This window comes from Lissotriton helveticus, chromosome 7 (genome assembly GCF_964261635.1).
Source record: "Lissotriton helveticus chromosome 7, aLisHel1.1, whole genome shotgun sequence".
Lineage (NCBI taxonomy): Eukaryota > Metazoa > Chordata > Amphibia > Caudata > Salamandridae > Lissotriton > Lissotriton helveticus.
The window spans coordinates 540,815,050-540,839,577 of record NC_136068.1 but is presented as its reverse complement, the minus strand read 5'-3'; the positions used below and the strand labels follow the sequence as shown (position 1 = coordinate 540,839,577).

Here is a 24,528-nt window from a genome sequence, read left to right as displayed (position 1 = left end):
AAAAGAACATAAACTTTCAGCTAGGCTAATTCACTGCCACAGAGAGCGCCTATCTCAACACTTAAATCGATGTCACTCCCTCGACTGATCACCACCGGGCATTTTAGAAGCTCTTCACTCCAGACCAGCAGTGCCAGCCCCTACATAAAACTTTATAAATAATTAAATAAATAAATAAATGAGGAGCAGTATTTTGGCCTGATGCAGGAAACTTGCGACGTGATGAATGAAGCGTAAAACGTGCTTCTGTTTGAAAGATGGCGTCAGAAAGGGTTGAGTGATTGGGGTGGCGAGTCTGGCTGAGGAGATAAGAGGGCCCAGCCTGACTCAGCGGAATGAAAACTTGGCTGCTGGCCCTATAAATCTCAGAGGACCTGGCAGGCCGTCAGCAGCAGCAGCTTCCAGCAGCAGAATCTGACTCAACAAACCTCCCAGCATCGCCAGCAAAAATGGTCCAGTGGACAGCAGAAGAGAAGGCCGCCATCACCTCAGTGTGGGCGCAGGTGGACGCGGCGGCTGATGGACAAGAAACCCTGGCCAGGTATTTATAGCCATCTGTTGTGTCACACCATCCCCATCCTTAACTGCAATATTCGCTCTTCTCACTCATCCTCTTCATTCCTATTATCTCATAATGTACTCTTTCCTCTCAGTTTACCTTTCTATTTATCATCTCTCTACTATTCTCTCTTTGGCTTTATATTGACCCCAAGCCTATTTTGAACTATAGTGGCGTGCTTTCCAGCAGCGATGGTGGTGGATGCAAAGTTCGGTGCCCTGGCTCAGGCCTGCTGTGGTCACAGAGCCAGTGTGCCACGAGGTTGGTTTGTTGTTGCATCTTCAAGTGTAGCCACATACCTTGACTCTGGTGTAGCCCAGATAATCTTAGCTGCATACCTGAAACCGAATGTGGGCATTAACAGCTGTTAGCCGCCCTCCCGTGAATATGGCCCAGACCACAGGCCAGGGCCTATAATGAGGGAAGGGTCATTAAAGCCCTTTTCGCCTGCAGTTAAATACACGGGGATTCCTAGCAAAGGGCCACTATTGGACTAGTACCACTACCTTCCAGCGGTGTTGAGGGGGGTAACGGCGCTTGTTCTCCACTAATCATAATGCTCCCTTTGTGGCTATAGCTTTTGTTGCCCTACCTCCCTCGGCCTGCAGCTTTGGACAAATACTACAGGGAGGGTCAGGGCTTAAAGTGGGCTGGGTCCTACCGGTGCTCAGGGAGCAGTTCTAAAAACCAGGTGCTGAGACGGGTCCCTATCGCGCTCTCCAATTTTGTTGTCAGCCTCAGGTTGGAAAAAAATCTTAGCTTTGCAGCAATGACACCCTTCACTGCCTGGAATGCTACTTCAAAGAGTCCCAGCATAGTTCTTCCACACTCTCATCATTTCAGAACTGAATCATTTTCAGTAATATGTACTATGAAGCCATAGTTGATGCTTATTTAGCTTACACAACTAACAACCATTGGCAAAGCCAATAGCCCCGATTTGTTGTAGGTGTAATGTTACTTGTTGTATTATATGTCTTGATGCACAACAGAAACAGCGAAATGCCAGTCGGGAGGGGAGGGGGGCACACTATGCTAAGCACAGATATTTAACTTTGTTTTTAAGCCACGTCCTTAATTACATCAGCCACCCCCCTTTGAGAGACCCCTTAGTTTCTTCATTCCACTTAAAGCCTTGGTGAAGGTAATTAACAGTGGTTATTGCTTTCGAGCTTAAGAACGGAAGTATGACATTACAACGCATGCTTTTACATCGCATGCTTTTACAACGCGGTTTTTACAACGTATACCATTACAACGCATAGTGCTTTTAGGCGCTGGATAGTGAATTGTTTAATTTACTATTCCAACTCCAGTCCCCGTGGATAGTAGGGAAGGTGTTGGATAGTACATTAAACACATTCCATATCCTAGAGCGAGCCCCCAGCGCAATGCGTTGTAATAGTTTGCGTTGTAAAAGTTGCGTTGTAAAGGCACTGCGTGGTAAAAGTTGTGTTGTAAAGGTTGTTTACCCTTAAGAACGCTTAAATATTGATACAAAGGAGATCAATATACCACTATAATACTGAAGAGATATAGGTTTGGCTAGTGAGTCTATCGGCCATTGCAAACGAACATGCCTACCATGCACCAGCCATTTAACATTCTAAATAAGCTGCACCCAGTAACGGTCTAATTTTTTTTATTTTGAAATTGCTACTGCAGGACAGAACACAATCATCTTGCCTCTTTTAACAGAGCTCTAATGCTTCCCAGCTCCATGCGTGAGTAGCTCATCCTTTCTAAGTTTTTTATTTCATTTTTAGGGCCTGTATCGCCGTTTATCCCATTATTACATTTGGACTACATGTCCCAGAATGCAAAGGCAAAATATGAACTAGATGAGCAATTCATGCTTGGACCTGGGAAACTTGAGAGCTATGCATCCAATGCATACTCCGGCTTCAAAACACTTTTCCTGGATAAATGGACAGAAGCTAACCAGTAATTTCTCTGCCTAAAAGTAGCACATGCTCTCTTCAGAACAGTCCTGTTAGAGCTACGGAGCACCAGCAGTGGCATTTAGTACATTCAGTGCCTATGAGTGGCACAGAACCCTGCAGTGGATGTACCCTCCATCTGAGTGTTCTCTTTTCGGCAGTGTCTTGTCACCTGCGAGGCTCCAGCACCAATGGGCAGCAGTTACATGCTAGTCTTCCCGGACTCTGAGTGCCCCTTCAGCAGTGCCCTATGAGTGCCCTGTGGGTTCTAGAGCACCCAGCGTTGCGTCGCCTCTAGCCTGGGCCGGACTGGGAACAGCCACCAGCCCTGGCAAACTGCTGCTCCACCCGCCCGGGGAGTGCTAGCAAGAAGCACCGCCGCTTCCGCGTTTATTGCACTACAGGGGGCCGAAATCGCAGCACTGCTGCAAACCTGGCCCCCAGTGACAAAACCTGTCCCCATGGGCACAAAACCGGCCCCCACCCCTCCGGCCCACCTGGGAAATGCCCGGTGCCTGCTACGGTCAGTCCGGCCCTGCCTCTACCAGCAGTGTGCCAGATGCTCAGGACTTCTTCAAAGTCCTTCTAGCTCACCCAGCAGTGTGGTGTTCAGCCTCACAGAGCATGCTTTCCCCAGAGAGCCAGCCATCTCTTGCAGCATGTCCTGCCTAAAGCATAATGGACTCTCTCCAGCAGGTGGCGCTCTTCTTCGGAAGTGCATGCTCCCTCCAGGGCAGGGTCTCCATCTTTCTATGTAATAATACCTACTTAAGTTCAAATAAAATCATTGCGGGCTACTAATATTTTGAATGTTGTAAAAATGGCCACTTCAGACATGACTACACTAGTGGCCAGCCTATACAAGGTCACAAGAAGTGATCAACTCAGTGCATCAGCCAGGATTGCCAGCAGTAATTTAAAAAAGTCTCCAGCTGTTTGGAGTGCTTCTACGTAGGAAATACATGCCAGTAACAGCATAGGGCTCATGGCTCAAAAGTAATAATATTAGTAATAGGCCTCAACACATGATTTCTCACTCAAAAATCCGCTTTAAATATATTTTGGAAACACAGACATTTTTCTTCAAACATCACTTTATGAGTTCTGAAAATACACATTATTTTGTCTTGAATAGGCTATTTTGACGCACAAACATCAACTCAAATCAAACATTTCCAATACTTTACCCTGGGATGTACAGAGGAGAGCTACTTACAGGTAGTTGGAGAGCCACCAGTGTCTTATGAGCTACTCTTGGAAGAAGCCTGCTTCCGAGTGTTCCATAACTCCAGCTTAAGGTAAACCCTGACAAGACAGAGGTTTTGGCCCTTACCACAGGATCTAATCCATGGTTTAGTCTCTTTTGGCCACAGGAGCTTGGTACTACTCCAACACCAGTGCAAGCTGTGAAAACCTTGGGTATCAGGTTAGACACCAAATTAACCATAAACAGTCAGGTATCTGCAGTAGTGGGGAGTTGCGTAGGTCTGATAAGAAAACTCCGGAAACTTGCACCTCTGGTATCATTTTCCACCATGCGCACTGTTGTGTCGGCCTTAATTCTGTCACGCCTGGATTATGGCAACGCAGTTTACATAGGGCTTCCCGAGAAACTTTTGGGGAAACTTCAGGTGGTCTTAAACTATGCAGTGAGATTAATTTTCAAAGTACCTAGAAGAATATGCGCCACACCCTTGCTACAACAACTACATTGGCTCCCTATTAAGCAGAAGGTTAGGTTCAAAGGCCTGTGCATTGCACATAAAGCTCAGTTTGGAGCAGAGCCTCGCTACACTAAAGACCATTTGAAATCTTATGTGCTTGGTCGTTGTATCCGTTCATCTGAGACACACCGACTGGCTTGCCCGCGCTTTAATAGAGCTACGTTGGGAGGGCGTGCCTTCTCGTTGTGATCCCCCAGCTCTGGAACAAGCTACCGGAGAGTCTACGTAGGTAAGCTAGGCTACACCCTTTTAGAAAGAAACTTAAAACGATCCTGTTCTCCGAGTCATTCAGGTAAGTCTCCCCCACTCTCTGTGCGACCAGTAATTAATTAAGGAATTCTGGGGTTCTGGGTCAATAGCGCATAGAGACCATTGGTGATTTGTCGCTTTACAAATGTAAATTAACAATAACAATATGCACTCCCTGAAAGATTTGGCCTCCCACCAACAGTTTACGCCCCCACAGTGTTTGTTCCCCTCAGCAGTGTGACCATCACCCAACAGGATCATTCCTCCAGCACCGCACTCCCTTCAGTGGTGAGCGTTCCCTCCAGTATTGTAACCCTAGTCTCGCAGTTTCAGTGCTTTATTTGTACTGGTGTTTGGGAGGGTTCAGAACTCGCACTTGTTTTTTTAAACTCTTGCACATTTTTATGGCATTCCACCACATGGTGGCACAGAACAGCTATAATTAAACTGGGAACATTAGCAGCATCTTGCATAATTCAATGCATATTCAAAAAAATGCCAGGATGTCCAGGCCATTCTAACAGCTTTGGGTGACCCAAAGTATTCCAAATTGTCAGATTTGCCAGAGTGTGATGGTCAGCAGGTAGCGTTGGTACTGACATTTGTCAGCACTAGCAGTGACAGTGAATGTTAGAATCTGTAGTACCCTCCTGAGGTATACATAGGCCCTGGCACTTACTATTACATATTTTTTGTGGGGCAAATTAAGCATGACCAGTCTAACCTTCCTCTAGCAGTGATGAGATTTAAACATGAGAAATGCCACTTAACAAGAATGGTAATATCCCAAGAGGCCCCCTGTAGGCTGGTTTAAGCATTTCTACAATGAGCATTGTGTTGGGTAGGTGAAAGCTATGAGACCTGCCTGAAGGGAGAATTGCGATTCTCCTATTAACATGCCTAGAGAATCTAGATTTCATTAAAGACACGGAGGCTCACATTATGCAATGACTTTTAATTGCAGATCCAAGTCAGTCGCATCACAATATAAAGGTTCCAATAAGAACACTGAGAAGAAGTAATAGACAAAACATAGCAACCATCAGCCTCTTTTAAATCAGGCGAAGAAAGAAGATGTAGTAGTTTCCAGAAAATTCGAAGTGGAGGATAAACGAAGGAGTCAACCGGACGGTCTCTTGATGAAACATCCAAAGTAGATTAGGTGGAAGGATTACCTGAAAGAAAGGAAACAATGAAAATTGTATCCTAGAGAAAGGGGTAATCATAAATAAACAAATCCTAAAAAGAATTGAATAGTCATAAATAACATTTTAGTATAAACATAAAATACATCATATCATATTTAAGTCATACTTAGAATATAAATTATATATCCACACCCAAACAGGGAAGGGATGGGTGGGATAATGTGAGCCTCCGTGTCTTTAATGAAATCTAGATTCTCTAGGCATGTTAATAGGAGAATCGCAATTTCATTACAAGAACGGAGGCTACATTATGCATGTTGGTAGCCTTGTAAAACTACATTAGACATGTGATCAATAGGTTTACAATAATGTCTTGCAAAGGTATTAGCATTAGACCAGTCGGCAGCTTTAAGGATATCATCCAACTTACCTCCGGACCAAAGGGACTTACTTGCCATGGCACCTCTAACGGAATGAGCCTGAAATTTGGATATATCAATACCAGCTAGGGACATAGCAGATTTAACCCATCTGGCAATCGAGGTGGAAGAGACAGCCTTATGAGGTTTAATAAAGGAAATGAGAAGCTGATTCTCATTAAGAGGACGAAGGTTAGACATTGTTCTATCATAAGCCTTCATACATTCAACAACACAAAGTTTTGGAGAAGGATCAAAACGGGGATAAAAAATTGAATCAGACATGGTCTTAGTTCTTCTAAAGATTTCAAATTTAACTCCACATAAGTTATAAGATCTATTAGAGATCTCTAGAGCCTTAACATCTGAAACTCTACGGCAGGAGATGAGGCAAAGAAGAGTTGCGAGTTTAAAAGAAAGAAGTTTTCTGTTCAAAAGAGAATTATCTGGCCAGGAAGTGAAGAGATCTAGAATTAAATTTACATCCCAGAGAGAGTCATATTTTGGTCTTGGGGGTAAATCTAAGGTGATTCGGTCTTCGTACCAGAGACCGGATCTCAACGCCCTTCCTTTTATCCTTTGCAGGGCCCGGTAATTCAGGGGGCCTGGGAAAATCGCTTGGATGGAGGAAGATAAGAGACCTAGAAGTCTCGCCAGTTCCCTTAAAGGGATGTCCTCCTGCCTTAGGACATGACGAATCTCTTTCTTGATCTTCGAGATTTTTGAAGGAGGTAAAAGGAAGAGACACTTGGAAGTGTTTAGAGTGAAACCCAAAAACTCTAGAGATTTCGAGGGGGTTAGAATAGACTTCTCTTTGTTGATGATGAAGCCTAGACTCTCTAACAGATTCATAGTCGTTTCCAGGTCTATAAGAATTTGGGGTAAATCTTGAGACAAAATCAAAATGTCGTCGAGGTAAATGATAAGTCGAATTCCTCGTTCTCTTAGGAAAGAGGCTACTGCTCTCATTACCTTGGTAAAGCACCAAGGGGCGGAGGAAAGTCCGAAGGGGAGAGCCTTGAACTGATAAAGATGATTTTTCCAGAGAAACTGTAGGTAAGGTTGATGTATTTCCGCCATCGGGATAGTGAAGTAGGCATCCTTCAAGTCTAGTTTTACTAACCAGTCTTCTTTTTGAAGGAGGTCTCTTAGGAGATGTATTCCTTCCATTTTGAAGTGCCTGTAGACCAGAAATTTGTTGAGACCCTTCAAATTTATAACTGGTCTCCAACCTTTTCCTTTTTTCTCTACAAGGAACAAAGAGCTTACGAAGGTTAAGGAATCTAAGGGGACTTCTATTATAGCTCCTTTCTCCAGCATAGAGTGGATCTCTTCCTCGACTATTTTCTCTTTTTCTAATGAAATAGGAATATCTCTTGGTAGAGAGGTTTGAATAGGAGTTTGAGTGAAGTCTATCATAAAGCCTGTTACTGTGGAAAGGACCCAAGGGTCTTGAGTTATTTCTTCCCATTTTTTTGAAAAAAGGCTGAGTCTCCCTCCCACCTTCGGAGGGATAGATGGGGAAGGTGAAAGCTTGAGACTTACTTGGAGGGTTTGACGCGAAGGAAGCTCGTGATCTTGCACCTCTGGCTCTGTTTCCTCTTCCACGGTAGAAGCCGTTGTTATAATTATTTTGTTGTCCACCTCTTCCATAAGGACGTGATCTCTGATAGGGCCTCTGGTTGATTCGGCCGGAAGAAAGGCCCCTTCTTCCGGCCCTCCCGAAAACACTATTACTGAACACTCGTTTGATATTCTTTTGTGCCTTGTCGAGTGCAGTAAAGGTCGAGACGTATTTCCCTAGAGATCTTATAAGCTCTTCGCCAAAGAGCAGGCCTTTTGGGTTTGAGGATGGCTCCTTGTCAGCCATGTCTGTAAGTTTAAGGTCTAGTTTAAAGAGGATTAGTCTACGTCTCTCAGCGTTAATGCTGGAATTGGCATTACCAAGGAGAATGAGGGCTCTTTGACTCCAACCCCTTATAAGGTTTGTATCAAGTTGGGTGCCTTTGAGGTAACACTCCTCGGCGGAGTCAAGAATCCTGCTTAGTGGGCCAAGTACATCCAGCAGGCGATCTTGGCATCCTTTAAAGGCTTTCTCAAGACCCTTTCTGGGGTCGCGCCCAAGTATAAAGAGGTATTTAATTAGCTCAGGATCCATATTAGGGGCATAACATGCCTTTTCGTCAATTGAGGGTCTAGAGAATTCGGCTCTTAGGATATTTCTTGTCCCTCTTTCGAGAGGGAAACGGATCCATTTTTTAATACATTTAGATACGTGTTCCTGTGGAGACCATAGAGTGGAACGGGGATGCTTTAGATTTAAGGGGGAGAACATCTCTTCTCCCAAGGGGTTTAGGATAGAATCTTTAGATGTAGAGGGGAGTTCGTCCTCCTCATCAAAAATTCCAACATCCCCATCATCCAAGTCCAGGACGTATTCGTCTGGATCCATATCATCGTCATCATCGGAGTCATCCCGGTAGTATTGAGCACTTTGGGATAGTGAGCCGCTAAGGGCGTCCAAGGTATTTTTTCGCCGCAAGGGGCACCCGAAGAAAGTGAGTCATAGAAGACATCTCTATTATTTGAGGTGTAAGGACCTCCCAAGGATTTTGTGGTGCTAAGACCACCAACAATATCAGAGGTGCTAGGACCTCCCGTGCTCACCTGCATTCCAGTAGAAATGTTATTATTTTTCTTTGTGCGTTTTGCTCCCGCTTTTTGACCAGCAAACGTATCAGATACTTCTTCTTGGGAAAGAAGAGGTCTTTTATAGGGGGCAAGATTAGCGAAGGTCTCCCTTAAACAGGACTTCATTTCTTTTTGAATCATGGATCGAAAATCCTCCTTATTAAAGGAAGGAGTTGTAGCATTATTGCCCTCTGAGTCTGAGTCAGAAGCGTTATCCATCTTAATTTAAGTAATAAACCCCCAACCTCTGTTTGAGAGACCTGGCGCTTTAAATCGCCTAAATGTGTAGACGGTGAAGTCGCGGTGCCGAGGTGTCTTCAAACAGCTGATAATCAACTGTCGGACGGCAGAGGATTGAGGAAAGTCCCTAGGCGAGACACTCACGAAGCGTGAGACTCGCCGAGGTACTTTCCTCTAACGCGCGTTATGATTGCTGCCTTCGGCAGATGAGGGATTGCCGGAGGGGAAAAGGCTCCGCGGAGATGAGGGCATGCGGCGCTTCATTTAAGGTGAGTGGCTCAGCGCCCCAGCCTGCGGGCGTGTATCGGACGGGCGCCCCAGGCTACGCGCGCATGTCGGGCCAGCCCCTCCGGTTACACGCGCATGTCGGGCCTACCGCGGGCCCGGCCCTAGTATGTGAGCGGACGCAAGTGATAAATAACCTGCGTAGTAACGCGTCCCTGAGTAAAGCAAAGCTTTAGTTTTTATCGCGGTGAAGCGCAATCACGGGGCGATATCGCAGCATAATATTTTATCGCGGTGAAGCGCAATCACGGGGCGATATCGCAGCATAATATGTCTAGGGGTAGAGTGAAACCAGCGATGTCAAGACAAAGGGGTAAAAGGGAGGGAGGGGGGATCTCCATAAATTGCAGATCGGGGGAGGATGGGGGGTAGGAAGTGGGTTTAGGCCACATAATGATAAATCGGATGTATGACGTTACTCCGCATACCGTTACAACTACCTACCATTACAACGCGACCATTACAACGCATACCATTACAACGCATAGCGCTTTGGGGTGCTGGATAGTGGTAAGTATAATTTACTATTCTAACTCCAGTCCCCGTGGACCCTAGGGAAGGTGTTGGATAGTAAATTATACCATTCCCTATCCTATAGCGCCCCCCAGCGCAATGCGTTGTAATGGTATGCGTTATAAAAGTCGCGTTGTAATGGTAGTGCGGAGTAACGAATGCGTTGTAACAGGTGCATACCGATAAATCAGATCAACATCAAGAATAAAGAAAGGCAAGGTAATGTTAAGTGATTAACCTGCCTTAAGTCAAACCTCCCCAGATAAATATCTAACAACAAGGTAGAGATAAAAAACTTATATTAGAGAGAATGAAGTGAGCTACTTATCTGCTTGGAGCCGCATTTAAAAGAGGCTGATGGTTGCTATGTTTTGTCTATTACTTCTTCTCAGTGTTCTTATTGGAACCTTTATATTGTGATGCGACTGACTTGGATCTGCAATTAAAAGTCATTGCATAATGTAGCCTCCGTTCTTGTAATGAAATCAGCTTGCCCCACGCTTCAGTAAAGTGGAATGCCTTTGTGATGCTTGAGGTAACATTGCACATGGCACCCAAGAAGAGGAGCAGTAAGTAGACAACATACATAAGCAACAATATAAAGACAGGACAGGTGGATCAGTGCATTAAAGCAGCCCCCCTGCCATAATATTTGTCCTTAGAGACAAGTTACACAACAGATCTGGGGCAAGGGGATCCCTAGCAAAGGGCCACGCTTGGACAGTTGTATGGGAGTACCTATTGTCATGAGTGAATGAGTGCTTCATTTGTAGTAATTAGATAAACAAACAAACACAAAAACAAACAAATACATAAATAAATAAGAAAGTAAGTAAGTAAGTGCAGGGGTCCGGAGTGCTTAGAAGCCTACAGCCAGGTCTACCAAATGCCGGCTTGCTGAATATCAAAATTGGCTCATTCTGGTTCTTCCTTAGTTGCTTGATACTCGTTCTTTCACTACCCTACACTTTCTGACTGCTTCTCGCTTTCTTGTAGATTCTTCTCTCTGCTTTCTTCCACTGTCACTGCCTCCCCATGTTTCTCTACCTCCTTTCTCCCTTTTCAGCCTTTCGCTCTCTTAGTCTGGGTCAAAGACTAATGATGAAAAATCAGTCCTGGGCAACACAAATGAAAGTAGGTCCCCGCCACCTGCAACCACCAGTGCAAATTAAGCCCAGGATCCTCTGAGGTAACCTGCAGACCCAGACAATGCACGCATGTTAGCTTCTACCAGTCTCATGGGTGGGCAGGAGGAAATGGGCACTCCTTAGGGTCATGTGGCATGGTCCTGAAGACAGCATTGAAGTATGCAGGGTTGCCACTGTAGATGAAATGCATGCTGGTCCCAGTTGCCTTCCAGATTTCCCTCTAAGACGCCACTAGAGGGGGATGTGGGTCACCAGGGTAGATTCTATCCTACAGAGAAGGCAAGAAGTGCCTCGAGCCATCGCCCTCACACCACACTGCGGCACTTAACACATCAGGCAGCGAAAGGGCACTCCTGCTTACAGTACTTGTTGAATCATTCCTGCCTGTGCCCCCTGGGATGGGAGCACCGAAGTATTTGTTATTCCTTGTTGTAGGTAACAGTAGAAAGGGAGAAGGGACTCATCTCCCTAACCCTATCCAGAGCAACAGGGAGAAGGGAGGAAGAGGAGGAGCGAGAGGAGGAAGGGCTGATAGTCAACAGGAGGAGGAAGATGGGACATGCAGCGGTACTTGATCCTGGCTGCCCAGGATGGCCTAAGACAATGGTAATATAAAAGACAAAGCACAGCATAAAAGTAAGGGCGATATATAGAAGGTAAAGTACAGAGTAAAGTAAGGGTGATATAGAAGGCAAGGACAGGGTAAAGTAAGGCTGATATAGAAGGCAAAGGATAGCATAAAAGTAAGGGTGATATAGAAGGCAAAGGACAGCGTAAAAGTAAGGGTGATATACAAGGCAAAGGATAGCGTAAAAGTAAGGGTGATATAGAAGGCAAAGGACAGAGTAAAGTAAGGGTGATATAGAAGGCAAAGGATAGCGTAAAAGTAAGGGTGATATAGAAGGCAAAATACAGAGTAAAGTAAGGGTGATATAGAAGGCAAAGGACAGGGTAAAGTAAGGCTGATATAGAAGGCAAAGGATAGCGTAAAAGTAAGGGTGATATAGAAGGCAAAGGACAGCGTAAAAGTAAGGGTGATATAGAAGGCAAAGTATAGCGTAAAAGTAAGGGTGATATAGAAGGCAAAGGACAGAGTAAAGTAAGAGTGATATAGAAGGCAAAGGATAGCGTAAAAGTAAGGGTGATATAGAAGGCAAAGGACAGAGTAAAGTAAGGGTGATATAGAAGGCAAAGGACAGGGTAAAGTAAGGCTGATATAGAAGGCAAAGGATGGCGTAAAAGTAAGGGTGATATAGAAGGCAAAGGACAGGGTAAAAGTAAGGGTGATATAGAAGGCAAAGGACAGGGTAAAGTAAGGCTGATATAGAAGTCAAAGGACAGGGTAAATGTAAGGGTGATATAGAAGGCAAAGGACAGGGTAAAGTAAGGTTGATACAGAAGGCGAAGGATAGCTTAAAAGTAAGGGTGATATAGAAGGCAAAGGACAGGGTAAAGTAAGGCTGATATAGAAGGTAAAGATTAGCGTAAAAGTAAGGCTGATATAGAAGGCAAAGGACAGGGTAAAAGTAAGGGTGAGATAGAAGGCAAAGGACAGGGTAAAGTAAGGCTGATATAGAGGGCAAAGGATAGCGTAAAAGTAAGGGTGATATAGAAGGCAAAGGACAGGGTAAAGTAAGGCTGATATAGAAGGTAAAGAATAGCGTAAAAGTAAGGCTGATATAGAAGGCAAAGGACAGGGTAAAATTAAGGGTGAGATAGAAGGCAAAGGACAGGGTAAAGTAAGGCTGATATAGAGGGCAAAGGATAGCGTAAAAGTAAGGCTGATATAGAAGGCAAAGTACAGGGTAAAGTAAGGCTGATATAGAAGGCAAAGGACAGGGTAAAGTAAGGCTGATATAGAAGGCAAAGGACCGCGTAAAAGAAAGGGTGATATAGAACTCAAAGGACAGAATAAAGTAAGGGTGATATAGAAGGCAAAGGACAGCATAAAAGAAAGGGTGATATAGAAGGCAAAGGACAGGGTAAAGTAAGGCTGATATAGAAGGGAAAGGATAGCGTAAAAGTAAAGCTGATATAGAAGGCAAAGGACAGCGTAAAAGAAAGGGTGATATAGAAGGCAAAGGACAGGGTAAAGTAAGGCTGATATAGAAGGCAAAGGATAGCGTAAAAGTAAAGCTGATATAGAAGGCAAAGGACAGCGTAAAAGAAAGGGTCATATAGAAGGCTAAGGACAGGGTAAAGTAAGGCTGATATAGCAGGCAAAGGACAGCGTAAAGGTAAGGGTGATATAGAAGGCAAAGGACAGTGGAAAAGAAAGGGTGATATAGAAGGCAAAGGACAGAGTAAAGTAAGGCTATTGTAGAAGGCAAAGGACAGGGTAAAAGTAAGGGTGATATAGAGGGCAAAGGACAGCGTAAGGTAAGGTTGTTATAGAAGGCAAAGGACAGGTTAAAAGTAAGGGTGATATAGAAGGCAAAGGACAGGGTAAAAGTAACGGTGATATAGAAGGCAATATGTTCCTACTTTGGTGCCGGCTCAAGCTTAGGGGACGCAGGAGACTCTGACAGGTACCAAGGGATAGATATGCAACAAAAGGGTTGGTGCTGCTGATTTTCTTGCAGTCCTTTGTCTACTAAAAGGGTATTGTAACATTACTTGGAACCTGGTTTATATCACGAGGGCAGGGTGCTGTAGCCTGCATCAGGCGGAGTTATGCTTACATTATGAGAGTCAGATGTTGTATTCTCAGATGAAGGCTGATGCCTTGGCCTGGACAGTATTGATCAGAGAACTTGGTTGAAAAAGTAGGCTTTTGCTGTTTCCTACAATCAGACGCGTGTGTAGTAACTCAAATCAGTGGTGGTAGTGAGGTTCAAAGGTGAGGGGCGGGAGGTATGAGGATCTGCCACTGGTTTTTGTTGTGGCCATGTAGCTGTTTGTAGCCCCCATATACCTCTGTTCTTTCATTTGTTGATGTCCATTTTCTCTGAACGTTTTAAACAGTTTTACTGTTCCTGTGTTTTTTTTCCAATCAAAGATAACATCTTTATGGTATCAGTATTCAGACGTTAACCATATATTGCCTTGTTGCCTCTTTGTTAGAGTGCTGGTTGTCTTCCCCTGGACCCAGAGGTACTTCAGCAGCTTTGGAGACCTTTCTTCTGCAGCGGCCATCGCTGGCAATACCAAGGTTGCCGCCCATGGCAAGAAGGTCCTGTCTGCTATGGGAGGAGCTGTCAGCCACCTCGATGACATCAAGAGCAAATTGGCCCAACTGAGTGAGCTGCACGCGGACACCCTGCACGTGGACCCTCAGAACTTCCAGGTGAGGAGAAAACCCATCTCTTGTTTGACTCTTAGAATTTCATATAGAATCAACGACTGTCTTAAACAGCTGAAAGAACTCAGGCCTTGAGCTGGTTTAAACAGTTTGTCACTGACCAATCTTCGATTTTAGCCTTACTGTGCCACCTTTTATGAAGTGTCCAGCAGGGATCCATCAGGCTCTGCTCTCATTCCCGTTCTATTAATTATATAAAGTGTTTGACTGATCCATCCAATTCCAACATTGAGGATACTTTGCCACAACTATACCCATGACACACAATTTTAGAACCTGACTGCCCTCAGCCTCCGATAAAACCTAGTCCTCAGGATGCACGCTCTTCATCAACACATGAAGGTGAATTAACATATTCAGTTTAAATCTGACAAATAAGAAAATCCCATTTGTTAACACACTTGATCCTGATTACCTGGCCCACAGAACTCAGCCAATGTCTCTCAATATGTTCATCAGTTACAAAGCTTGGAGTGGTTTGTGGTTCAGTTTTTCCTCTGGCTCCTCAGATTTCTTTTGTGGCTGAGATTGGGTCCAGTGCTCTCACTATAGCATGCCACAAGGCCTCTACCTACAGGGCTGATGTCATCTGCATGCACCCTGAAGGCTGAGTGTGGCCAAGTGGTTCAAAAAAGGGAAACTGGTTGCTCATGGTTAGTCTCGGTATCCCCCCGATATCTGGGGTGTCGTTTTGTGTTCCAGGACGACGTTAGACCTTTAGACCTGGAATGCCACACAGGATATTCATCAACCATGAAGGATTTTCCCTTGCCCAACTTAGACTCAGAGAGGTACCTGTATTATTGTTTCATGAATGCAGTGAAGCAAGGGAACTTGCTTTGTGGTATTGTATGTAAGGGAGAGAGCAGAACTGCTCCGTATTTACAAAGATATGGAGTACTTCTACTCTCTCCTGGAACTGGCACACTCTGTGATGCCTAGTGCCAATGCAGACACCCTTACACCATAGTGTAAGGGTGTCTGCATTATGGTCAGGTTTCTTTTTGTGCAGGAAGGGGCACCTTCCTATTAACAAATAATCATTAGAGGCATATTCCACTTTCCCAGTGTGCTGCAGAATGCAAGCAGAACACATGGAAAGAGTATGTAACAAGGGTAAATAAAGATATTGCTCCTCATCACGCCTCTTTTGGGTGACCAGACCATTTTGGCATGAAACCATGTATAGAAGTCTTTGAAAATCTGGGATTGCATCAAAATACATAGGTGGACTCATGAGAACGCCTATGCTCCACCCCCGTAACGTATACCTACTGCAAAGTACTGCAAGGAAGATCTATGCACTGCATTGCATTACTTTGCATTTACTAACTTGCTTACTAAATGGAAAACATTATTTTGAGTTGAGGTTGCCACAAGAGTTATGCAATCCAACACAAACTCATATTATATTTGGGACAATAGCTTTAAAACCAAAATCCTAATTGTTGTTTACTGGAAAATTGCCACTCTATGATTGTTCAATCGTGCCCAGTGAGATCTTCCATGGTTTTTGCTGAAGGTTCCCAGCTTTCATCACACTTGTGCAGGAAGTGGCTGCTTCGCTGTCTTGCCTCCTTTTGCTTGGAACAGTATCCATTCCTCTCTGTTCTATGCTTGACTGGCTTACATTTAGTAACCATTTAAAGTCCTTGCTTTACCCTTTTCCTGAGGAAAAAAAACTAAGAGAGCATGTGATAGCAAAGAAATGAGAGATGCAGGCAGTGAGAGAAGAATCATAAAGAGAATGCTTGTGTATGAAAAGGAGTTGAATGTGTGAGTGAGATGAGAGATTCAGAATGTGTGCGCAGGAGGCACTGCACAACTTAGGCCCCACCTACCTGAACAGTCGCGTCACCTTCCACCAATCAACGCGACACCTCCGCTTCACAGGATTCCTATTTGCATACATCCCATACATACACATAACCAGATCAGGAGGCAGTGGTGGCTCCTCCATAGTGGGGTGGGTGCATCGCCTCACTGCTTTCTCGCAGTGCAAGGAGCAGAAACATAAAATGGTAAAACTCCCATTTTATGCTTCTGCTTTTCGCACCGCGAGAAAGCAGAAGTCCCTGGTTGTGGGTGAGCAGGTGGGTGGTCCTGCTCGAGGGCTGGGGGGAATGGCTTGCCCACTGTTGTGGGCCCTGACTGCTTTAGTTGGCCTGGGGCCGACCAGAGCAGCCATGCGCACTCTCCCTTTTCTCTGTATAGGCTGCATGCAGCCTACATAGAGAAAAGGGCCTCCCATTAGGCACCTGGCTGGGGCGCGTTGCGCCTGCACCACACCAATCACAACACTGCCATTGCAGCGTTGTTATTGGCGGAGGGGAGGGAAGCTTCCTGTGGGAGGCTTTCCTGAGGAGAGCAGCAGGAAAACGCAGGACTGCGGGAGTCGGACCGGCCAGGAGCTGAGGCGGCGAGGTGAGTTTTTTGGGTCCCTGATGTGTGTGACATTTTGCTGCCTGACTCCCACTTGCTATGGGCTCTTGCAATTACTGTCTTCTGCTGTAGCGGGAGTGTCAGACAGCTTGGTGTTCTTTTGTGTGTGTGAGGCATTAAGATCTGTGCCTGCTGACGTGCACACCTATACTGTCATGCAGATACTTTTAGGATCCTAAGTCAACACCATATAAGTGAGGTGTTTAAACAGTGTTAGGGCACACAGACCATCGAAAAAGAAAAAATGAATGGACACTCTGCTTGAATACAGACCTTGGCAGGGCTCTTTTGCGAGGGCCTGGCCCACCCGGCCCTCCCACAAGAACCGGGCCTGCTTGATACTAACCAACTTATGTTTTGTGAAAGTTTGTGCCACTTTTTGGGGGTTCTCCAAACCTATTTTTGGCACCAGTCTGACCCTGCCTGGATGGCCAGTCTGGCACTGTGAAATTTCTTCAAATATTTTAGGCATAGAAGTTTAGGACTTCATCTCTAAAACAAACTTACCTAAATTCTGCTGAAATCTATTCTGCCATCCAGGGTCTTTATGCATATTCTGGCTTCACAAAGGCAGTTTTGCGCCAGGAACCGTGTGTGTGGGTTACACTGTTCCAGTGGGATATACTATCAGGGTATTTCAAACCCAGAATGGGGCCTTTCATCTTCAAACATATAAAAAATTCACCTTTGCAGATATCAATCAAAAGTGCCATAAAAAAAACTGAGGAAAAAGTTCAAACTGTGAGAGAGAGAGACACCATCTTTAGCTGCTTGTAGTGCCAGGCACATAAACGGGAAGGCTTTTGCACCCCCAATTACCGTCCTTCATAAAACGCGTCAATGTACAGCCGAAGCGGGGGCTGGAAGGAGCGCTGTCTACAAATGAGCCCTGCTGCTGCCAGCGGGAAGCACTGAGGCGTTTCAAGCCTCCATGCAGAGGTTGTTGAAAAGGTGCTTTGTAGCACTGGAGGTTGGTGGCTGCGACTGCTCGCGGGTGCAGAGGTACGAGGAACAAGATTAAAGGCACAGGAACTACATCAGAGATGTAGCAGTGCGAGAAGAGGCAGGTGGCTGATCTGCACGCCAGCCACTGGCTGTCCCTGTGTGCAAGGTTAATTTGAGCCAGTGGTAGCCGGTGGGCCCACTGGTACTCTTTGTCCGGTGCCAGAATTTATTTTTACTCATCAGACTTTGACCCAGAAAAAGAGAGAGGAAGGAGCAAAAGGCTTTGACCCAGAAAGAGAGAGAGAACGGAGCAAAAGGGGAAAGAAAGAGGAAGAGAAATATGGAAAACCTGTGAAAAAGTAGGGATGAACAGAAACCTATCTTACTCAGTGAGATATAGGGACTGCAGAGTTCATTGATGGATCAAAGCAGCATGAGGTGAAATAAAGACAAGACAGCTCTGGTATTTAGCAGCTCTGACATTCAGCATAGACACCCGCCTAACCACTTTCAAATGTCAACGGCCGCCACTGACAGGAGGACAGGCGCTCTCTTACATCACTCCTAAAGCATGGAATGACCTCCCACTCCACATTCAAGCCATCCCATCTCTTCTTCAATTCTGCAAGAAGCTGAAGACTTGGCTTTTCAATTAACCAAGCAACCACTGGCAAGGCCAGGCACACACACCTGCTAAATGTCAAATACATAACGTAACATAACATCAATAGACAGAGTTAGAGAGACAGTGTGTGTATGTGTGCGTGTGTGGGTGTTTAGGTGTGTGTGTGTGTGAGAGAGACAGAGAGAGAGAGATTGAGAGAGAGATAGGGGATCTAGCACTCCTATGAGGACATTCCTAGAGACAAAGATCATCTTTTATCATTTATGTTTCTCTTGGAATAGACAGATGCCTAGCTGTTGCTTTTGTCTTTAACGCTGAGAAAACAATGGCCTTCTCTGTAATGAAGTCTCTCGTTTGCTCCTTCTCGTGTTTCTCTGCCTGTGCACCGTCATTAACAGTCCCTTTTGTTTTCCCTCCTCAGCTCCTTGGAAACTGCCTGTTGATCGTCTTGGCCCAAAAACTGGGAGCAGCCTTCACCCCTGAGGTGCACGCGGCCTGGGAGAAGTTCCTGGCAGTGTCCTGCGCTGCTCTGTCCAGGCACTACCACTAGAGGACACTCTGTTCATACACTTTAGACATCAGTCTGTGGCTGGTGGTCTGTTAATGTAGTCTGTGGGTGGCACACCGTGTGTTGCTTACCGCAGGCATTCGGGGAAATGTGTTAACATCAATAAAGAGCATCAGTGCCCTTGCAACCACTTGTATCTTCTTTATTTTGCTCCTTCAAAACAAAATAGCTTATTTGCAACTTTTGCTTATTACTTCCACATAATACACATAATGCACAGTCTCAGATAAATTAAACAGTCCCGCTTCACAACATGGTTACCCCAGCAACAGCTGAAAGGTCCACGAGCACTTAAAGATATCAGTGTAGAATCAGTAGATTTTTTCTCTCAGTCTTTAACCTAGCTGTAATCTGAAAACAGACCGGCTACACTGCATGTCAGTCCCTCATTACCACCACCAGCTTCATGGCTGCTTCTCAGATCCTAACTCCAAAGCACTAAAGAACTGCTTATTGCTTCATGGCCCATTTCAAGTAGCATTAAGCATATAAACACCAAATGTTAAACTGAGGTTTCACCCATTCCCCTATCAGGTAATTGCAGAAAGTGTGGACCATTCAAATTTGAACAACTCTAGTCTTACCACTCAGGTGCCCCAATATCAAGATGGTATTAAACAGTCTAGTATTGCCATCAGGAGTTATCGTCAATAAAGAGGGGCATCATAAAAACTGAGGGCACAGAGCGCTGGATCGCGAGTTGATCCCTGGAGGTCCTCTGAAAATTAGGAATTCCTTGGGATACAGGAATACCACACACATTTCCTGTGGAAATGTCCCGTTTTCCCCAGATCTTCGCCCGAACATTTCAGCTGATTTAGTATTCAAATATCTGAATTAAAACACAACAGAACCATCATGTTCCCACAGATCTCATAACCCTGATGAGGCCACGATCGCGAGTTGATCCCTAAAGGTCCTCTGAAAATTTGGAATTCACAGGGAATCGGGAATACCACACCTGTTTACTGTGGTCATTCCCCGTTTCCCCCAGAGTTTCGCATGTAAATTTGTGATGATTCTAGTAGTCAAAATGTCTGAGTCGAACACAACGGATCCACCATGTTCCGGCAGATCTCTTAACTCTGATGTGGCCAGTAACTCCTGTTAATCGTGGGAGGGTGCCGTACAGTAGACAATTCACATGCCAGAGATTGACCCAATACAATGGAACATATTGGGAAAGGATATGAACAAGAATAGTTTGAAATTAGACAAGAAAACATATCATACAATAAGTAGGACAGTTAGCAAAGAAATATGTATGCTGTTAGGTCCAAATAAATATAGGATTTGATCAGATTAAGTAAACAGTCTTTAAACTTAGATCAACTTGTAAAAACAGCCTGGTTTACACTATAAAGTCAGCCAATTACATTGACAAAGAATACGCTACATGAACACGAGAGGATACAAAAATTTAAAATATCTTTTGCTTTGACTCATACTACTAATGGCACTGAGCGAGTAAGTAGGACCCTGAGAATTCTTCCCCCATCCATCCATCTGTACAATCAACCATTCACCCATCGTTTCATCGTTCCTTACATCCTTTCATTTTTCTATCCGTTCATGCTTTCATCTTTCCACAACCCATTTATGCTTTCAGCCACCAATACATTGTCCTTCCATCATTTTATCACCCTTCCACCTATTAATTGTTCACTCTTCCTTCCTTCCTTCCTCCCTTTCTTCCCCTTTCCTTCTTGCCTTTCCCTTTTCCTTCAACTCTTCTTTTCACCTTTCTTCAATTCTTTCTTTCCTTCATGTACTGTTTTGTTCACACCGCCATACATCACACCTTATTTCTTCAACCTAATATTTAACCTTCCTTCTTTCTTTTCTTTTTTACCTTTCTCTTCCCACCAGAGCCAGTGGCAACCACCTCTGTACCTGACGAAGTCGGAAGGTTCACTATCCTATTGTACTTTTACTACTTTATAGAGTGTATGTCCTTTTAAATGCACCGTGAGGGACAGAAAATGAGGGTCATATTTCTCAAAATGTCACGCTGCTCAACGTAACAAGTAACCTTGCTGTGTTGCATGACAGGGAAAGGGCACGAATGCGCCGTATTGCAAAGAATATGGCGCCTTCCTGCCTTTGTCCCTGCGATGGCGTCGCCATGGTGCAAGGGTACCTGCGTTGTAAGGAGGATTGTTTGTGTGCAGGAAGGAGCGAAAAACTTTACTTCATTGGTAAATTATGAACTATTACAAAATCAGTCAACAGTACATTTGTAACTAGCATGTCTGGTGCAAATGTGTGCCCTTCCTTGGAGATCAGAGAATACTGACTAATAGAGTAAAAGGTGCCCGTCAATCTTAATATCACTAATGTACATCTTTTTTTTACACTTTATTTTTCAAATAAAGTAGAGTATTCACATTGCATGTAGTATAGCATCAGCAAACACAAAAAGAAAAAGCATAACGTTCCTGACAGTTGCAGCACAATCGCAAACATTATCCAAATCAGCGGAATGGCAATATTACAACAAACACAGGACCCCAGCCCCACCCCCATCCCCCTATGCGACCCCATCTGCATTGTCATGCTGAAAGCTCTCCATGTATAACCAACGTGCAAAATACCGGTATGCTGTTGTGTGCACTGTGCACCCCCTTGCGCAGTCATATGTCCGTGCACTCTCCTCTCAGCCCACTCCCTCAAGCACAATACCACTGTCCACCTGTGAGCTGGTAATCTGCTTAGTCATTTCTAGATAGGCCCTTAACGGTCCCCAAATGTCCTTGGGGCGAGACGTTGATGGCATGAGGCTGGCATATTCTTCCGCATTCGTGTTGCAGTAGGTCAGGCTAATCCTGCAACTTAGGGGCCGTCTTCCTGCCCCAGTGTATGGCCACTTCCCTCTTTGCCAGTAGTAGCCCCAGGGACGCCAATTTCCTAACTTTCTTGGAAATCTGGATTGTATACCCCAAAAGGGCAATTTCAGGGAGGGTGACAAGTGGGATCCTAATTATTTTCCCTAATGTCTCATGAACTGCGGACCAATATGTGTTGTCAACGCTCCGTCCATCATTTTCTTTGGTTTTTCTTTGTTCGCCATAAGGTGGCAGGGTATGCTCAGACGTGAGTCCCTTGCTCACTTTGCCACTGGATTCAAGCAAGCCGGGCTGAAGAAGGCTGAAATGCCAGAAACCGGTCCTCGGTAGCTTGTTTCCGGTCCAGGGAAGGCATGGCTTGGCAGTTCGGGCTGGACTGTTCCCATGAGGCACAGGGTCAGACTGATTTGCATATGGCCATGTCTGAACTGGGGTGGCAGAGTGGGCTAAAGAACGGTGATGGATTAAACCCAGATCAGTTGACGGGGGTGAGTGCTTGTATTGTCAACGCTCCGTCCATCATTTCCTTTGGTTTTTCTTTGTTCGCCATAAGTTGGCAGGGTATGCTCAGACGTGAGTCCCTTGCTCACTTTGCCACTGGATTCAAGCAAGCCGGGCTGAAGAAGGCTGAAATGCCAGAAAACGGTCCTCGGTAGCTTGTTTCCGGTCCAGGGAAGGCATGGCTTGGCAGTTCGGGCTGGACTGTCCCCATGAGGCACAGGGTCAGACTGATTTGCATATGGCCATGTCTGAACTGGGGTGGCAGAGTGGGCTAAAGAACGGTGTTGGATTAAACCCAGATCAGTTGACTGGGGGTGAGTGCTTGCATTGTCAATGCTCCGTCCATCATTTCCTTTGGTTTTTCATCGGGGACATGTCCATGCCAAGTGTATAAAGTCAGCGTGTTGGGATGTACATTTTAAGCAATGGTGTGGTTTAGTAGCATCAATCCTATGGGCGATTGCTGGCGTAAAATAGGCTCGGCGGAGAAATTTGAAATGCAATAGACTGTGCCGGCTATTAAGTGAGATGTCTCTGGTGGCCTTGCAGCACTTCACCCATTGTTCGTCCAAAATTTCCCCTCCTGTGTCTGCCTCCCATTCCCATCTAAGTTTGGAGTCTTCTACAGGTAGCATCTGAACACAGGCTTTGTACATATTAGAGATCAAGTGAGCGCCACCTGAGCTTTCCAGAACCAATGTAAGAGGGGGAATGAATCTGGTTCCACTGGATACGTGGGGAACGTTGCACGCAACGCAGACTTCACTCTGCACATGTTAAAGCGCATCAAGAAATTGCAGTCCATGAATATGTCGTCCTCTTCTATGGAAAGACGTGACCCCCAGGGAACAGGTCGCCCACCTTCCCTATGTCAAATGCTGTGAGCGTGCGCTGCACAGTACCCTCACCCGTAATCAGAATCCACCTAGCGTTGGGCAGTGGTAATGCGGAGGAAAACAAGAGAGGAGCCCCAGTACGCTTTCTCAGTTTGTCCCATGCCCATGCCTAAGCAGTTGTGGGTACCGTCTGGATGTCGTGCCTATCCCGTGGAAATCCGCTCGGCAACACCTCACACAGTTTGTCCGGGCACCCAAGTGCATTGTAATAAGATGGTTCCACCTCCTTTAACAAATGTGCCCCCTTTCCTATAACTGAACTGAAGCTCTTTCATGAGTGCACATATTCCATCAATCTACCATTAAATCATGAATTTCGGTGGAAGGTGGCTTCCTTGAAAAGACAGATTTTTCCCCCTTGTCTGGAAAGTATCATCTATATGTTTTCATCACAGGGATCCCCGGTCCCACTAAAGCAAGCTCTCACTGTACACCTCCCAAAAAAACACTATTTTGGCCCAGAAAAGCCAGGCAGCTATAAACCACAAGAAGGTCAGAAATGGACCAATTACTGAAGAAACAGGTATTGTATGACTTCAATGGCACCTAGATAAATCTGACACTCTAAATATGCGTCTCCCAGGTTTCAGCCCACTGTTTGGACAATAGACTTAGTGAACAACATTTCAAGGACTATGGACATGGCAGGCTAGTGCTGATCCTACTTAGTTTATTTGCAGTCTTTGACGCTGTTCATCATGGCCTTCTACTGGAAAGCCTTGGGGAAGTGCAGCGGCTTAACAAAGGCACCCCACAGCCCCCGGCAGTGCGGGCCGCTCCAGGGGCTCCCTCAGCACAGCACCCTGGCCTGAGAGCTCCTGAGTGAGTCCAGAGAGGGCCCTCTCCATCTACTTTGCTGGGGGCCCCCTCAAGTTTCATTACGCCACTCGGAAGGTGGCCTGCTTCCCTGGCTGCTACTGCCATGGTTTGCCTCATTCTTGGAGGATTATTCCACCGCGGTCCATTTGGGATGCTCCTCCCATTTCAAGATGGAATGTGGCGTACCCCAAGGGTCACCTCTTTCACCCCCTATGTAAGATTTACATCCAAGCTTTGCTTTTCCTATATATAAATTTGGGGTTAGCAAAAGAGGAGGGCATGAACTTGACAAAATCCATCTGCTTTTCTATCCATTGTTACTGGAAATGGGAATTTGATGTAGAACTGTGTCTGTACTTCTTTACTAAACGATAAATAAATACAAAATATATAAATCCTACGCAGATAGACAACCTTACAAATATAAGTGGATGGGACTTTTAATCAATACAAGACTTTGAAACACAGCCTATCAAAAATACAAACCTCGATTGATCAAACTGGGGCACAGTAATATTATCTTTGACCACGTGGCTTAATATGATCCCAGAGCCCCTCGATAACTGTATATTTCCATCTTACGTGATTAACCAGTATGTATCATATCCTCTGCTTGTTACACACATATATATTTATGCCATGCCTGTAAAAAAGTGACGAATTAACACT

The 24,528-nt window shown here is 45.1% G+C and overlaps 1 protein-coding gene across 1 annotated transcript; it reads left to right on the top strand.

Annotated features, from left to right (window-relative positions):
- Positions 1–446: 446 nt before the first annotated feature.
- LOC144766865 (hemoglobin subunit beta-2-like) lies at positions 447–18,912 on the top strand. The gene is made up of 3 exons (XM_078650577.1): positions 447–541; positions 13,980–14,202; positions 18,651–18,912. The coding sequence occupies exons 1-3, from the start codon at positions 450–452 to the stop codon at positions 18,777–18,779; spliced, it is 444 nt and encodes a 147-aa protein (XP_078506703.1). The 5' UTR covers positions 447–449; the 3' UTR covers positions 18,780–18,912.
- Positions 18,913–24,528: the final 5,616 nt, after the last annotated feature.